Source organism: Drosophila pseudoobscura, chromosome 4, assembly GCF_009870125.1.
Source record: "Drosophila pseudoobscura strain MV-25-SWS-2005 chromosome 4, UCI_Dpse_MV25, whole genome shotgun sequence".
NCBI classification, from domain to species: domain Eukaryota; kingdom Metazoa; phylum Arthropoda; class Insecta; order Diptera; family Drosophilidae; genus Drosophila; species Drosophila pseudoobscura.
Window position 1 is genome coordinate 23925018 of NC_046681.1, and position 17534 is coordinate 23942551.

The 17534-nt window shown below is 43.6% G+C and overlaps 2 protein-coding genes across 2 annotated transcripts; one reads left to right on the forward strand and one right to left on the reverse strand.

Moving 5' to 3' along the window:
• The first annotated feature begins 6641 nt into the window (after positions 1 to 6641).
• On the forward strand, positions 6642 to 10156 carry rho-6 (rhomboid 6). Its single transcript, XM_001356726.4, has 4 exons — positions 6642 to 6959; positions 9448 to 9591; positions 9645 to 9824; positions 9911 to 10156. The coding sequence occupies exons 1-4, from the start codon at positions 6735 to 6737 to the stop codon at positions 10118 to 10120; spliced, it is 759 nt and encodes a 252-aa protein (XP_001356762.3). The 5' UTR covers positions 6642 to 6734; the 3' UTR covers positions 10121 to 10156.
• Positions 10157 to 12682: 2526 nt separating this feature from the next.
• On the reverse strand, positions 12683 to 17461 carry LOC6903008 (mucin-2). Its single transcript, XM_033380254.1, has 5 exons — positions 17228 to 17461; positions 16264 to 16599; positions 16119 to 16199; positions 13871 to 16060; positions 12683 to 13808 (listed from the first exon to the last, which is right to left on the reverse strand). The coding sequence occupies exons 1-5, from the start codon at positions 17373 to 17375 to the stop codon at positions 12727 to 12729; spliced, it is 3837 nt and encodes a 1278-aa protein (XP_033236145.1). The 5' UTR covers positions 17376 to 17461; the 3' UTR covers positions 12683 to 12726.
• Between the last annotated feature and the right edge of the window lie 73 nt (positions 17462 to 17534).

A 17534-nucleotide genomic window follows, 5' to 3' on the forward strand; every position in this document is an offset into this window, starting at 1 on the left:
AGGCACGCACAAAGCAGCAGCTCACGCATCCACATGTTTGCCCATGAGCTGGGACGAGGGTCTTATAGTTATGCCCGTGCACGCCCAGAGACCACGAACCATATGCCATTCTAGAGATGGACCCCAAAACCGAAGGAAAAGTTTATTTCTAATTTTCCAATTCTTCTATGATTGGAATAAAGAACTTTTCACCATCAAAATCAATGTAACCGTAGTTCACGCCCCCCAAAAGGGTTTCACTGACCATCGTTAGCTCGTCGTTGTCCAAAGACACGCTCAGTGCCTCTTCGATGAGGACAACGAGTTCTTGAAAGGAAACCGGCTCGCTCTGGTTCCGAATCAGTTCGCTGATGAACTGTCCCGTTTGATTGGAGCTCATGGTGGTCTAAGATTAATTATGGCAAAAAAACAGGCTATAGACTATAGAGTATAGAGTTCTTGTTGGATTTAATACTCACTGAACACAAAATTGAGTTTTCAATTGAAATGGAGACTTTTTACAAAAATTTGATGTGCCCTTTGTGATGTTTAGTTTGTTACTGAAATGGAATGGTGTTTGGAAATGTGTTCCACAGCCTGCCTGCTGGACCTGGCATATCATTTGCCCTTGTATTGTGAACGATATCTCGGTTGCTTCGACCGATGTCATGGGAATGGACTTCTAGGATAGCTTTGATGACTCGTGTTTGAAGTTGGGCGCTTGATATGGGGTATATTCAGTGTCTAAAGCACCAATCAGTACTTTCGGATGAGCGGATTTTTTAGTATTTGGCTTGTAATCGAATGAGAGGCGGAGAAACGTAGAGGCGGTAAGTTCTTTGCCATTTTCTCTGTGTTTCCGGCGTTATTTTCTTTGTTCTTTGGTCTCGTGCCTCTTGTGGCCTGGGATTCACGCAATTGAGACTTGCTCACACGCACATTTTGGTTATCTTGTTGTACCGCTTCTTTGCTTCATTTACTCGACGGCCCAAAGGCATTATTCACTGGAAAAAGTGATCAAATTCTTGGGTGGTGATAGAAAAGTGAAAAAGGGTTTAAAAATTCATAGAAATTGATCGAGTCGTTTGGGAGAAATTCCACAAGAATCGGGACACGAGATGTAACGAATAATAAAGGATGTAATGTAATTTTTAATCGCTGAATGGCCTTCCCCATATAATAAACTCCATTGTGCTCCGCACTCCGTGTAGATACACGCCACCATCTCTAGCTCCCTCCCCGCCCCGCACAGCAGCTCAGACTCAATGAAACCAAGCTTGTTAATATTTGCCTTTGGAGAGATGACGCTGACGATGGAGACGATGGGGACGATGGGGACGTGGCCTTGCCTCCACTAGCATTATCCGCACGGAGCGCCCTATCATTTGAGGCTTTCGCCGGGAAGTCTTTTAAAACGCTGCCGAGGCGCTGCATGTAAATTTTATACCGACATTAGATTAGTTTATTGTTGTGCTCAGAGTAGTGATTGTTATTGCCTTGGCCTTGGGTGTTCGCTATAAACACGCCCGGCGATGCAGGAAATTCTCAAAAATCGTACCCAATGCGCTTTATGGCCAGAAAAATCCTTGAGTCGGTCCCTCGTTGGGCTCTTTTTTTTATTTTTGTGTATTTGCTCCCTTTGGCGGTATCAATAAAATTGCGGTCATAAAGTGTAACCGTAATGGTCCTCAGCCTCTTCCTTTGGGCTCTGGCCACGCCCCCCCCCCCCCCCCCCCCCCCCCCCGTCCGTCCGTCCGTCCGTCCGTCTCCGGCTGTAAGTCACTCAATCATGCGGCACGGCACACACTTTGCTTTGCCTTGCTTACAATTTTCTCTCTCCCTTTACCTTTCCCGTTCCCTTTTATTTTTATTTATTTTCTCCTCTGGCTTTTCTGGCTTGTAATGAGCTTGTTTGCTCAAGATTTTGGCGCAAAGATTTGCCTAAACGCTTTTCTTTTTCCCTCCTCTTCTCCATTTTTTTTTGGTGCGGACTCAGTAGCTGTTAAAGTGGAACATCTTGGCCCTGTTAGAGGGGGGCAAAGAGAGAGAGAGAGAGAGAGAGGGAGAGTTCGGACCAAAAACTGTGCTAGACCCCCCTGGGGCTTTTGGTGGAGTGTTGAAGTTGTTCTGGCACTTGGGCTATGAAATATACTCGTACTTCTAGGCCTACCAGATATTCAGAAACAGAGGCAAGGGCCTTACTTAAGGGGGGAAACGGGAAAAATTTTCATTTAATTTTCGCTTAATTTATTTGAAATGTTTTTCCAAATCAATCCTTCAAAATACATAGATATACAATATCGTAGTACGTGTAAAAATCACACTTGGAAAAAAATCCGACTGTCCCCCTTCGCGAAATCCTGGGTACGTCCTTAAACAGAGGTATTTATTTTCTTTATATGGAAGTTTATGAGTAAATTTATTTCTTTCTATAAGAATTTCATCGTCACCTTTACCTTTGAGAGGAGTTCGATTATAGCAGACTCTTGGGTTAAAGCTTTTATGATTATTCAGGGATATAGGCAATTAAGTTGGAGCTAGAGAGTTTTTGATCACCAAAAATATTTTAATGGGTAGCCAGTTGATGGCTAAAATTTATGGGAATAATAAGAATCAAAAAGAATAATTGGTCTTAATAATAATAATTATAATCAGTAAAAATAATTATAAGAAATATAAATAATTGTAATAAATAAAAATAATAATAGTAATAAATAAAAAATAAAAAATAAATAAATATAAATAAATAATAAATGAATAATAAATAATAATAATTAATAAAATAAAAAATAAATAAATAATAATAAAAAATATATATTTTTAATAAATAAATAATAATATTTAATAATTAATAATATTTAATAATTAATAATATTTAATAATTAATAATATTTAATAATTAATAATATTTAATAATTAATAATATTTAATAATTAATAATATTTAATAATTAATAATATTTAATAATTAATAATATTTAATAATTAATAATATTTAATAATTAATAATATTTAATAATTAATAATATTTAATAATTAATAATATTTAATAATTAATAATATTTAATAATTAATAATATTTAATAATTAATAATATTTAATAATTAATAATATTTAATAATTAATAATATTTAATAATTAATAATATTTAATAATTAATAATATTTAATAATTAATAATATTTAATAATTAATAATATTTAATAATTAATACTAATTAATAAAATTTAACAATTAATAATAATTAAAATTATTTAATAATTAATAATATTTAATAATTAATAATATTTAATAATTAATAAAAGAAATAAAATAAATAAGTAATAATAAATTATATCAATAATCATATTCTTGCAGGTCAAGAGCCGCTAACCTATGTATTTTAAACAATTAGCCCCACTCTCTCTGTCACTCTGTTAGTCTTGTTAGCCATGTTGTATGTTTTATCAGGTCCTGCAACACTGCCTTCCATTGCCTTAGATATTAGCTCCATTTGTAGGCTTCCCACCTACACACTTATCTACCTCTGCCTCTTCGCCTCTTTTATTCCCCCTTTCTTTTTTTTTTGCACAATATCCACATCGAAAAAGCTTATTAAAGCCACCTTGAAAGCCACCCAATGAGTCCCCCAATGACTTTAATTTAATGCACGCACGCAGTGCCTCAAACAGAGTTAGCTTTCCGATAAGCCCCCCTCCCCGTTCCCCCTTCTATGTGCGAGCCAGCCAGCGGCAAGTAAATAAACCCGCACAGACAATCGAGTATCAGAGCCAAAGATAAGTTTTGTCTTGTCTTGTGTCTAGCTTGGCTCTGTCTCTGTCTCTGGCTTTGACTTTGGGCTTTGGGGGCAACTTTCCAGGGTTTCCTTTGGGCTCTCTCTTATTTGGCAATTTGTTGTTGCAGCCTCTTCCGGGAGGGGGGCGGGGCGCGTACAAACGGACTGTTAATGACTTTTGGCAGTTCCAGCATTGAGGAAAGTTTATGATAAACAAACACACACATATGCACATCCTTGTAACATCCGAGATGCCGTTATCTTGGCTCCAACGTTGCGTCAAAAACTTAACTAGCCAAACAATTATTTCCATCGCTTTTGTTTGCTCTCTCTCTCTCTGTCTCTTTCTGTCTTTGGCTTCTGCCTCTTTCGCTCTTTCGGTCGTTCGTTTAGAAGCCAAAAGTGGTCCTTATTGCTTGTTACATAAATATTTCATTAAAAGCCATTCATAACCAGCATTTGGTGTGTTGACAGCCATCTCCAGCCAGCATGGCCCACCACGTGTCCATGGCTAGCAAAAGACAGAGACAGCGACAACTAGAGAGAGGGAGAGAGAGAGAGCGAGACGGACATGGCCAAAAGAGTGAAAGAGAGTAATCGCTTGGGTTTTCCCCCAAGAGCTTTTCACCACACTGAGGAGTCCCTCCGCGTGCCGCTAAATGTCGACATCTTTGTGTAAACATTACGCGGGCGTGCTGCAGCTTCCGTTCGTGCCGCTGCTGCACCATCGCTCCGTGCCACTTCATGCCACGCTCCGCCAAGGCAAAATGTCAAATGCCAAGGATGGGGCAGAGCCACCGTCGCCGTCGCCGTAATGGGGCATGGAGCGGTGGCACGAAATGGTGGAAATTTTAAAGGGGTCTACAGGAGGTTTGTGCCGTTGTCATGGCTACGGAAAACGGAAGCTGGCGGCACGAAATCTCTCGTACGCGGACACGCTTGTGGCCATTGCGTCGAGGTCGAGGGAAGACCGAGCGCCAAAGATAGTCGGGCAGTCCAAGAGATACGGGGTACAATCAGCTATGGACTACCACGCCAAAGAGACTAAAGGACTACTTGGTTAAAGAGAATCCTTTCATTGATAGACGGACTCACACCAAAAATTGTTGCAGATGTGAAAGCTGAGCATCAATAAACCTTTGACTTTGTATCTGAGGAGTTGATTTAATGTTATTTTCTTATATTCTTAAACTGAAGTTCTTTCAATGCCCATAACACTAGTTTCTTCCTAAGTTTCAACCAACTTTAGCTGACAATTTCCCATACTAAAACCAGAAAAGGAATCAAGAAAGCATCCGCTATGCTATCCTCCCTATACAGGGAGATGACAAATGAATAGCTATTCCGTCCTTCCTGGTCACCAAAGTCAGAAACAGAAACAAGGCATCAATATTCATCGTCCAGGGCCAAACTGTATCAGGATTGATGTTGATTTTGTGGATTCTTGGACGTCATTCCTTCAGGTGCTACTGAGAATTTTCAGGAGCGTACTTTTGCGATCTGTTTAATGATAACTCAATGCTTGTTTGGCTTAATATGTTTTATTGTGGGTTTTTTTTTTGGTATGCACTGCGATACAGAGCCGAAGGGGCAACGAAAGGTTCGTGTGAGTTTTACGACGAGAACACGACGAGAGCTCCGTTGGATGATTATCGTCGATTGAAGACAGCGTCGGATTCGGAGAGAATAAATTCTAGGGCAGTCGGGAAGAAGCCGAATATCCCGCGCCCGAAAGCCAAAGCCGAAAGCGCGACAGATCGAGGAAGCGATTGTGAAGGCGAAAGAAAGAATGAAGGAAAGACGCGAGAGAACGGCTGCAAAGGCTGCTGCCGTGCGGGAGCAGATGTACATATATGTGTATGTATGTGTGTATGTATGTAGATTGCAATATGTTGCTGTGGGCACTCTAACAGTGCAAACAACAAACAATAGGAATAGGAAATTTCTTTACTGCTGAACCACTGACTATAATCTATTATTGGATTATTGGCCAGATATTAGGCTGCGGAAACAAAAAAAAAAAACAACATATTAATAATATTTATACAATAAATTAGAGCTATAAAATGGCAGCCTGAATACCCTATTTTTCTGGCTATACCTGTTGATTGTAACTTGGAATTTATACCTTTAATATTGTAAAATAACAGATCACATACAGTGCTGGACTTAAGTGTAGGCACAGCAATACATATTCAGTGTAATGGTGTTATAAGGGGCGAACTACTAGAAAAATACATAGCGATTTTAATAAAAAAAAAAAATAAAAAAAAAAAAAAGTGTTGTCCAATAAATTCATCAATTCTCTATAAGATGGCTAATTTGTATATGCATTATTTATTGTATTATTTTGCATTGTTTATTGCTTTATTTTGCATTATTTATTGCTTTATTTTGCATAATTTATTGCTTTATTTTGAATTATTTATTGCTTTATTTTGAATTATTTATTGCATTATTTTGCATTATTTATTGCATTTTTTTGCCTTTTTTTTGTTTAATTTTTAAATGAGAAGCCGTCTAATCGCATCATAGAATCGAAGGTCTAGTTACTGGTTCTCTAAGCACCACTCAGACCTCTTAGATTTAATAGTGCATATTATTTTTTAATTTTGAAATAAATAAATAAATATCATGCAATTTTTCTTAGTCTAAAATTGTATACAAAAAAATCTAGAAAATACGGAAATATTTCCCCTACCACCCAAGACACAACCCAAAAGATTTTCCTCTCCAGCCAAAAGTATGCTTCGCTTTTCGGGTCCAAAATTTGAGAGGAGGGAGTGATGTGACGGCAGTTTGTCAGCCGTCGTTCGTTGGATCAATCGGTTTCTGATCGGATCGCATTGATTTTCGTGCATCGAAGAACAAAAAAAAAAACACACCTTCGCAGTGGCTTTCGAGGTGTGCGCGGATCTCCGCCTAGTCGCCCGTCAAGCGTTCAGCGCATCGGTTGTCAAATGCCGCCTCGGCACTCGAATTATGTCAGAGCCACGGGATAACAGTAGCAATAACAATAACGGTGAAAATAATAACGGCAAGGATGTGAGGCTCCTGTTGCTGGCAGAAACATCCGCGGATGGCGGTGCCCGGGCCCGGGCCCCCCTCCAGAAGATATTCATTGATGACCTGACAAAGGCGGGGGAGCCGAAGCGACAGCGTGTTTGGCGTGTGCCCTGGTTTATATTGCTGATGTGCTTTATGCAGGTTCGATTCTGATGCAGCTGCTGCCGCTCTACTTTCTACCTCCCCCCCCCACCCCATTGTATGGCACAACGTGGCGTATGAGTGATGTGCCTGTGATGTGTTTTTCGCTTTTGATTGGATTTTGCAATTCATAAAATCATTTTGTTTCGGATTCGTTTGCATACAGTGATTGCTGATACATTCTCCCTTTCACGCCGATAAGAAAAGCGACAGTTGCCGGAATCGGTGAATCGAAGCCTCTCTCTTTGAATGTTTACGGCTGATAAGACCACCGCCGTATATAGTACTGTGTGCCGAATATTTAGTACAATAATTCTATATACATCCCTGTTTATATTAGCCGCCTATTCGATTCAATTTAAACAAACAAATTCGTTTGTTTTTGTTTTGTTTTGTGTGCGAGTGCCAGTGAGCTCCATAAATTATGGCATTGAAAATTCATGCGAATTTCCATTAGCTGGAAAATTGTTCACTGGTTTATCTATGAAATGAAGTGTTTATTTGCGGTTTATTTGCGGTTTTGTTAGACGGAAAAATTTGGGTTTATTTTATGGCAGGCAAATAAAAGATTTGATTCTTTATTTATGCTGTTTCGAGGGGTCCAAAGAACTAAGGAGAGTCCGAGCCGACGCTTTTGATTACTGAATGAATGGGGATTTCTTATAAACAGACTGTGGCTTCTTTTGCTTGTTTCAAACGCCTGGAAGAGTGCTTTTCTGGGTCTCCAAACCTTGCGAAAGACGTGCCTGGCCACTCCTCAGCAACTCCGCATCGAATTACTGCCTGCACTGCCTGTTGGCTCCCACCCAAAGTCCCACAAGTGTGGCCCATTTGGCGACACAGAGCCACTCATTAATTGATACCTTATTGCAGCTCTTGAAATGTGCGCTGATTACGCGCAGCAATGCTGGGCCCAGCCCACAACTCCGTTGCATGTTGCACAATCCGTATTGCCTTTTTAGCCATCGATCGAATGTCGCAACTGCAACTCTGGCATTTGTCATATTTGGCCTGCTGCTGCATGTGTTGCACCGATTTGGTGTCGCCGCCGCTTTTGCGGCGCTGTGGCCGCTGTCAAGTCATGCGGCGCTCATTGTGCGGCATCTTAACACTCGCACTGCATCGCGACACTTGGCCGCTGGAGCGAAAGTGACAGCGATTGTCGGTCGGCATTAGCAGCCATGACACTGATCTACACAAATGGGGATTGTTTCGAGATGCAAATACCCGTGGGGATATGGCGATCTTTTTGCTAAGGAATTGGTTGGGATTGGAGATTGGAGTTGGAATAGATTTTTTTGGGTGTTGCTTTTTTTATTCTAAAGATAGTTAATACAATTGCTACAATTATTAAAAATTATAAAAGAACTATACAAAATTATAAAGAAAATTATAAAAAAATTATACAAAAATTATAATGATATTAAAAAAAATGTATACAATTTTTTTTAAAAAGATTACAAAAATTATACATAATTTATAATCAAATTAAAAACAAATTATACAAATTTTAAAAACAAATTATAAAAAAATTATAAAAAGTTTTTACAAAAATTTTAAAAAATTTTACAAAAATTATAAAAAAATTATATAGAAAATTAGAAAAAAATTAGACAAAAATTATACAATATTATACAAAATTATAAAAAAATATTACGAAAAAAAATTTAAAAAATATAAAAAAAATTATAAAAAAATGATCCAAAAATTAAAAACAAATTATACAAAATTATAAAAAAATGCTACAAAATTTATAAAAAAAAATTATATAGAAAATTGGAAAAAAATTACATAAAAATTTAAAATTGTAATAATAAAATATATAGGTATCAATTTCATATGAAACCCCTTCCAATGCACTCCAAATCCTTGTTTTATTTCAATTCTCTTGAGTCTTTAGATCTTTTAACCACCTGGATCAGATCCTACTGATCTCGCTTTCGATCAGTGGCCCTATCAGCACTAGGATTTTGGTTAACGATTCGTAGACTTCTTTAGGCCCACAGGAGATGCCCAACCCTTGGACCATTTGTAAGGCTATCTCCGAGAATGGAGTAGAAGAGGAGTGGAATAGGAGTAGGCTAGAAATAGGAGTAGGAATGGAATGGAATAGTTCTACTCGATCCATTCTTACTGGAGGAAGGCCTTCCACTCAAATAAATGGTCAGCCACTAGTATTCGAAGACTACTGGTTTTATTTAGTAAAAATTTGCGGCTATTTTACAGTTTTTGATGCCTAAAATGGTTTACCACAACATGGATTTCATCATCTTTATTTATGGATACATACTGCTGCCTATTGAGCATCTTAGCGCCTTATGGCCCAATATTTACTCAGGTCTCTTAGTATAAATTATTATTAGTAAAAAGCGTTGCCATTTTCATGTGCGAACAACCTTCTTTCGCTGTGCAGTGCAGTGCCGTGCCGTGTAATTAATGTCACCTAATCCCTCTGCTTTTTCTCTTTCTCTACCCCCATTTCGATCAGATATCTCTGCATCTGATTGCCAATGAGTGCATGCAAAGAAGACTGATCTACAAGCCGGAATGGAGTCACGAGTACTGGCGGCTCCTCACCTACATGCTGCTCCACGCCGACGCCTGGCACTTGACGCTCAACATTTGTCTCCAGGTGAGCATTGAGGGTCCCCCCGTCGACACTTTAATGGGAAAATGCCTTTCCAGTGCTTCATTGGAATGTGCCTGGAACTGGAGCAGGGTCACTGGCGTCTGGCGGCGGTCTATTTGGCGGGCGGGCTGGCCGGTGCCTTGGCCAATGCCTGGCTGCAGCCCCATCTGCTGCTCTTGGGTGCATCCGCCGGGGTCTATGCCATGCTCTTCAGTCATGTGCCGCACCTGGTTCTGGTCAGTCGACTGTGAAAATGTAATTTAACTTTCAACTGATTTCCCCCCCTCCCCCACCACCACCCCCACACCCTTTTGTGGAATAGAACTTCCCCCATTTGTCGCATCGCTTCGCCCGGATCGCCGCTCTGCTGATCTTGTTCCTCAGCGACGTGGCCTTCACCGCCTTTCACTTTCGCCAGAACCACAATCGCAATCCGCGCATCAGCCTGGAGGCGCATCTGGGCGGAGGCGTGGCCGGCCTGCTGTGCGGCTTTATCGTCTATCAACGTGTGCAGAAATCCATCTATCTGTAGTCTCAATTAGTTGTATCTTCCATTGCTGTTGTTATTATTATTAATATTCTAGGCAAGCCGATTGCAAGCCACCGGATTGCAAATTCCATAAATAATTACTCCACATTTGGGGCTGTCTGCCACACGCCACAGTGTTTATTTATTTTTTGTATGGTATTTATGAATAAACATTTATTTTACACCTCCTGTGGGGGGGCGGACTATGTTTTATGTCCCCTAATTGGCTTACAAATTGTTAACTGAATGGCTTTGAAATGTAATTAATTTATTACTCATCAAAAGGCCTCGGGCTTCTGGCTAATTGTAAGCCTTTTTTTTGTGGCAGTTTGGAATTTATGTAATCACAAATTTGTTCCAATTTATACGGTAAAACATTTAATGAATATTTATTGTTTGAAAATCGAATTTTATTTCTTGGTCACAGACGATTCACAAGTAGATTGAATGCATTCGAAGCACTGTAGAAGTGGGTATTGAATCACAAAATATAATCTATTTGCTGCCTATAAATTGCATTGCAATTACCTTTTCCATTGATTCGCATCGTTTTGTAGTACTTTGAAAAATGTGTCACAGAAGTTTCCCGTCGATTTACACACGTGAAAAAATCAGTTTTTTCCCCCCAGAACGAAGCAGAGACGCATAAAAACAATGTGCAGTGATTACACCCGCTTGATATTTGTCAGATTTTGATACAGCTCTTTTTTTGGGATAGCCACAAACGAATCATGGCCTGGACAGGGGCCTTGCCTACCCTGCAGACGAGTATAAGTAATTATCTGATGCAGCATTACTCATTTTAATGATTCATTTTAATTAATTTCGATTTGCTGTTGAAAGAGAACGTAGCTATGCTTTTCAGTGCTTTAAATTAGTTGGGATATTGCCTGAATTCAGGGACATACAGGCCTCTCGCTAGGAGTTTCCTTGGAAACTATCAATTATAGACATAATCCAGGTGTTTCTATGTTTTTTGTTGAAACTTAATATAGAGAAGGTGGCAACGCACCGCAAATGGAACCATCTCTGAACCCATAATCTATACAAGTGAGGGATCTTTAGTGCGAAAAATCTGCTATTCATATATTTTTAGGCACATATGTAATAATCAACTGGTTAAAGGGCTGCCAATCCTACATATGTATGGTATATTCTTGGTCCGCCTAAAACTAGACCTTCTATGAAGAAAGAAGGAACTGAACAATGAAAAACCTGAAGTCTTTGTTAAATAAAAGTTCCTTGCGTCCAAGAATGTTGGAATCCAAATCCAGTTTCTATAAAGCGTAGCATAATTATATCAAATTCAGATGAATTATGATAGTTTCCATAACAAAGATGTTCTGAACCTGAACAGGAATCGATACAGGCACCGAAACATCCCATAAATAATACAGACCACTGTAGAGGAGGAGGCCAGTTGGGAAAGAGGACGCATAGAGTATTGAGTGGTAGAGCCATAGTATCATATATGTAGACGGGTAGCTTCGAATATCTATTAGCACATTTGGCATTTGAATGCCTGAGCGTGGGAACAAGTGCCGCACATACCACATTCCTAGAACTAGACGTTTTATGAAATTGTAAGCAAACATTTTGGAACAATACATTAAGTCCACTTGAAGGAGGCCACTTGGGAGAAAGGACACATAGAGTATGTTATTGAGTGATTCGACTATAAAATCAAATATAATTCTATGAACACGTGTTCTATGCAGGCGGAAGGTGTCGTTAGAAGGTATCCTCCTCCTCCTTTTCTTGGCGTTGGTCTTGGTTTAAGATTGCCATATAGGCTCTTAGATATTGGTAGGTTTCTATGGTTCATATTTATGAATGACAAACAGAGAGTTGTTTTCTATTAGTTGGGAAGGTTTAATTTCCGATAGAATTTATCTACCGTTCCGAACAAACATTAAGCTCCGACTGACTCTTTCCAGGGAATGGACCCCTTAATAGTCGGCCTATTAATCCCTTATTCGTTACAATAAAGTGTAAAGGTTTCGAAAATACGCGCCAAGAATATATATTCTATAACTTAAAGCTAGGCAAATTAATTCAATAACCCTATATATATGCGTGTTTGCAGTAATCTGAATTTACAGATATTCTATGCAGTCCTATGATTGGTTCTTCGACCTCAAGGCAAGCCCTTCTTTACTCAGCCTCGTGTACCCCGTCTGCAGTCGTCGATAAGCTGCTGCATAAACAAGCGATCCACTCCCTAAGGATTTCAAAAGTAATAACTTTCTTTAATTCATTTTATTTTATCTGTATTTATTTATTTATTGATTTATTTATTTATGAATTTATTTACTTCTAAGTTTATTATATAAATGCCATGCTGTAGATATAGTTTAAAAATTAGTTATAGCTTAAGGATTTCTATTGATATATGTAGATTATTGTATAGGTATATGATTATATTTGTATAATACAATTTAGTAGTTAGGCTCTTAGGCTACCCCTTAACTAGTTACAGGCTAGGGATTAGCATAAATCTTACGAATCTGAAACGTTACGGCTATACACTCAAGGGACAGGAGGATTTCCCATTAAACTCCTAAACTTTTACTCTTCTAAGCTTCTAAGCTTCTAAATTACGTTGTAAATTAACAGTCTAGTGGGCCACACTTGACCCCCACTTCGGTGCACTTGCACTCCAGGCACTGGCTGGATAATTCGACGATAATCCGACCGACGCGATACATGCGGCCATAAATGTTGCAACCCGCCAGTTTCAGCATGCCCAGGGGATCCGCCATGTGGCTCTCATCGCTGCTGCCCCTCTCTCTCTCCCTGTCCCTCTCCCTCTCCCTCTCCCTCTCTCTGTCCACTGAGCGGGGAGCTTCCTCTGTGGCAGTTGTTGTTGTGGTTGTTGTTGGTGTTGTTGTTGAACTTGGGGCATGCTGGTAATGGTGGAATTGCTGCTCCGGTGGCTCGACCTGCTGCAATCTGTGCGGTCTCACCTCATAGCTGGTGTCCATGAACGGTAATTTGTCGAATGGTGAATTTAAAAACGGATGCATAGTGCTTGTTCCTGTGGTTCCTGTAGTTCCAGTACTTCCCATCGTTGTTGTTGTGGCTCTCGTTGTTGTGGGTGACACTCGTGTGGCTCCCCCTCCCCCTCCCCCACCCCCTTGTTTGTTGACCAACGTTCGACGGGTGGCTGTTTGGACTTTGGTTCTACTTGGCCCCGGATTGCGTCTATTGCCCGTCGATTGTTTGGTTTTCGTTTTACTGTTGCCTTTTTTGGCCGGGGCCGGGGCACGTGTCGTCGTTGTTGTGGTCGTTGTGGCACTTGTCGTTGAACTGCTGATAGTCGTTGTTGGGGCTGTTGTTGTAGTCGTTGTTGGGGCTGTTGTTGGGGCTGTTGTTGTTGTTGTTGTCGTTTGTGGACTCTTTTCGGGCATCTGCTTAAAGGGCGGCACTGTGCTGCCAGCTGCTTGGGGCAGTTCCATGCCCAACAGCTCATCCAAGAGCTTATCTAATTTATTGATTTCGAATTTATCTATGAGCGGTATTGGGGCCGAAGAGGCCGAGGCGCTTGTCGAGTTGCTGATGCTGTACGTGACGGTCTCAATGTGCTCTTCAATCGGCTGCTTGTTCGCTGCCTTATCCTCGATTAGTGTATCCAGATTGGGCGGCGTTTCGGTGTGAATCACATCCTTGAAGGGGTCCGGCGTGGTGATTTCTGTGGGCAAACCAAGCAAATTTGAAGGAATTTCCTCTTAGAATGGAGGTCAAGTTTCATACCTATCGAGGAAGTATCGTTGCCTGGCATGGATATATCGATTACGTGCTGCGTCACGTGATAACTATCGGGCAGGCCACCGCTTAGGACACTCGAGGAGGAGGTGACATGCTCCTGCAGGACCTCCCCGTCGATCACCAGCGGTTCTTTGGGCATGAAGCCGCCCTCCGTCTCGGTGGGCGGCGAGAAGCCACTGTGGACTGGCGGCACCACCACCTGCTGCGCCTGCAGCTGCAGCTGTTGCTGCTGATCAAAGTCGAACTTCACGTAGGCCGCACTGCCCTGGTACTGCCCGCCCACATGGACCACGGGCTCGGGGGCGGGCTCGGCGGCAGGCACCTCCACATTGAACTTGTACTTGTAGGCGGCCTGGTCGGGATCGGGCTGCGAGTACAGAGCCACCAAATCGTCGGCCGCGGCGGTGACGCCCAACGGCGGCTGATAGAAGCCGCTCTGGGGCACTGTTTCCACCGCATCCGTGGGCAGGAAGGGTATGATCTTCAGATTGGGCAGACTGGGCGGCAATGTGGGCTCCGCATTGGAGTCCAGGGGTTCGGCCTCCAGAATTGTGGGATTCGTTTTGATCACCAAAGGCTTCGAGGTGCTCGTGATGTACGGCTTTGGCTTGGGCTTCGGTTTGGGCTTTGATTTGGATCTTGTTGTTGTTGTTGTTTGTTTTGTAGTGGGTCTTTCGGTGGTTGTTGTTGTTGTTGTGGTGCTGGTGCTGCTGGTGGTTGTTGGAGTCGTCTTGGGCGCCACTGTGGTTGTCTTTCTGGTGGTTTTCGGCCTCGGTTTGGCTGTTGTCGGCTTTGGTGTGGTTCTAATTGTTGTCGTCTTGGTTGTCGGCTGTCTTGTGGTGGTGCTGGTGGTTGTGCCCACCCTGTGGGTCACCAGCATGGGTGGCGTCACTGTGAGATTCGCCAGCTTCGAGTTGATTCGATTGTGGGTCAGTTTGTGGCTCGGCAAAGGACGGAACATGGGCGCTGGTCGATCAGTGGGTGCTCTCATTGTTGTTGTGGTGGTGGTGCTAGTGGTGTCATTGCTGGACTCCTCCAGCATCCCCGATAGACCATCCATGAAGGCATTCAGCAGGCTGGGCTCTTCCTTGGGGGGTGGATTCATTTCCTGGCTCGGTGTTGGCCAAATACCGGCATTGGCCAGGCCAATGTGCTGGGCCTCGGCTGGCAGCTCCCCCACCGCAATGCCGCCGTTGTCCAGCTGCTCGTCAAAGTCGTCGGCGATCCGTTTGATGCCGTTGTTCAGCGTCGCCGTGGACTCTTCGGTGCCGGACTCTGCGTACGCCTCGGTGATGGGCGGCAGCTCCTCCTCGTCGGGTCCCAGGAGGATGTCCATCCAGGAGAGGGTGTTCTTTGTGGTCGTGGACTCGGGCTGGGGCACAGCCTCTGTGCTGGGACCCAGCAGCAGATCGAGGAAGCTGAGGGAGGTCGTGCTGACCTCCTCGGCGGTGGGCTCCTCCCGGGTCGTCGGCTGGGGGGCGGGAGTGGCCTTTATGCCCACCAGATCGAGGTTGTTGGCCAGCATTTGGTTGTTGTTGCCGTCGATGAACTCGAGGCCCTCGCGCAGCGTGTCCAGGATGCTCTTCTCGCTGCTGGCCTCCAGGGGATTGCCGGCAGGCGCTCGCGTCGGATGCCGGTCGTGCGGGTAGCGCTCGGCCATGGAGTTCTGGGGTATTATCGCCGCATTGGCCACCGCCTCCACCTGCTGGTCCTCCTTGCCGAAGAGCATGTTGTACAGGTTGAACTGGCGGGAGTTGTGCGACCGGCGGTAGTCCCGCTGGCTGCCGCAGTCGTAGCTGGAGGGACAGCACTGGCCCTTGGGCACCACCGGTATGCAGTTCTTGAGCGCCGGCGAGCACTTCTTGGGGGCACAGCGCCGCGTGCCCCGTATGCAGAAGCAAATGTCGCACGGCCTGTCCACGTCCGAGCGCATCTTCTGGCCCTCCGCGTAGAACTGGGCGCCGACGGTGCAGCCCCGATTCCGCTGCAGGCGCTGCGACATCCGCTGGAAGTGCTTGTTGCTGGTCTTCCGGTAGCGCACCTCCTGCGACGACTTGCCGGAGGTCTTGCTGCTGCAGTCGTAGCGCACGGGACAGCAGGCGGAGTCCACGAAGATCGGCTTGCAGCCGTCGAGGGGCAGCATGCACTTGGGCTTGACGCACTTCTCGGTGCCGCCTGGAATAAAAGTGGAAATACAGAGTGAATATATAGATATTTATCCGGATTTTCTTACCTATGCAATAGCAGTAGCTGCAGAGGTTCGACGAGGACATTGCCGAGCCCGACTTGTACACAGTTCCATTCTTAACGCAAACTGAAACGAGCACGGAAATATATCTTAGAGTTTCCTCCTGCTTTATGGCTAGCCTTTCACTCACCAAACAAATCTGTGTCCGAATCATCGGAGCGTCTTTGCAGCATATTATCGTTGACCACCCGATCGATGGACTCCCTCTCGTAGTGATCCAAGTAGGCGATGATGCGCCGCTTCGTGGGTATCTTGTAGAAGGCGTCCAGCCGCGCGCAGGACAGATACGGACAGCAGCTGCTCTTCTTCTGGACCACCACACAGCCCCTGGGCGGGGGCATGGGCATCTCGGGGCAGACCTTGAGGCGGCACACGAGGGTCTTGCGATTGCACTGGCAGCTCAGGCACTTCTCCATGCTGGGCACCACCGACTTGTCGGCGAACCAAGTGCCATTGTGGTGGCAGCCTGCAGAGACAAAGGGAGTTATGGGGTCTTTTGGTAGGAATTTATAGATTATTTGGAACAGTTTTAAGGGGAAGGCGTTTCCCGGGGCAAGGAAGTCACCGAAGATCTATTTTGGATCAAGGGGTTCTTGGTGGCCTTTAAAATGTGGACCAAAGAGTCCGTGGCTTCTCTTTAGAGGCTGATTTGGTGGCAGGCGGATTATCCTCTGGCCTTTGGGTGCCATATGCCTTGGGAATGCACCCAAATATCTAGAGAACACGCTGATTGTGGATCCAATATCCAAGGGTAAGCACATCTAACTATTGCTTGGGAAAACCATCCCCCTTTTGATCAAAAACCTCATAAAGGAAAGGCTTCAGAGGCAGCCTTGGAGGCTGTTCTTCACTGCAATTCCCTCCCCTGCAAAGAACCTACCAAAAACCACATTTTCCCTGATATTTTCCCGATCAAAAGCAAGTGTTTTTCCCCCCCTGTACTCCTCCGAGTTCCACTCCCATAATAAACCCGTGTATCTTCCAAATGATCCGCTACTTTGCCACTCCAAGGCCGAGAAGGCCGAGAAGGCCCCCAATGCCATACATTTCACAGACATTACGGCCCGCTGTTCCCGATCGATGCCACGACTCACCTGTATTCGGTGTGATGAATGCATCCAGCTGTGCGGGCCAGAGGAGAAGCACTGCCGCCGATAAGATGCTGACTAAGCGCAGCGTCATCTTCGTCTCCATGGGTCGAATGCCTCGCGTTCCCGTTGCCTCAACGTCGAAGAAGAGCATGAATAATGCAACAGAACCGAACCGACTTTGGGCTCGGGTTTGGGACTGGGTTGGGGTTTGTGTTTGGGTCTGGGTTTGGGGATAGCTCAAGTTAAGCTTCCCAGTGGGCAACCCTCCTTCTCCTTCTCCTTCTTCTACTTCTGGCGGTGGCAGGGCAGC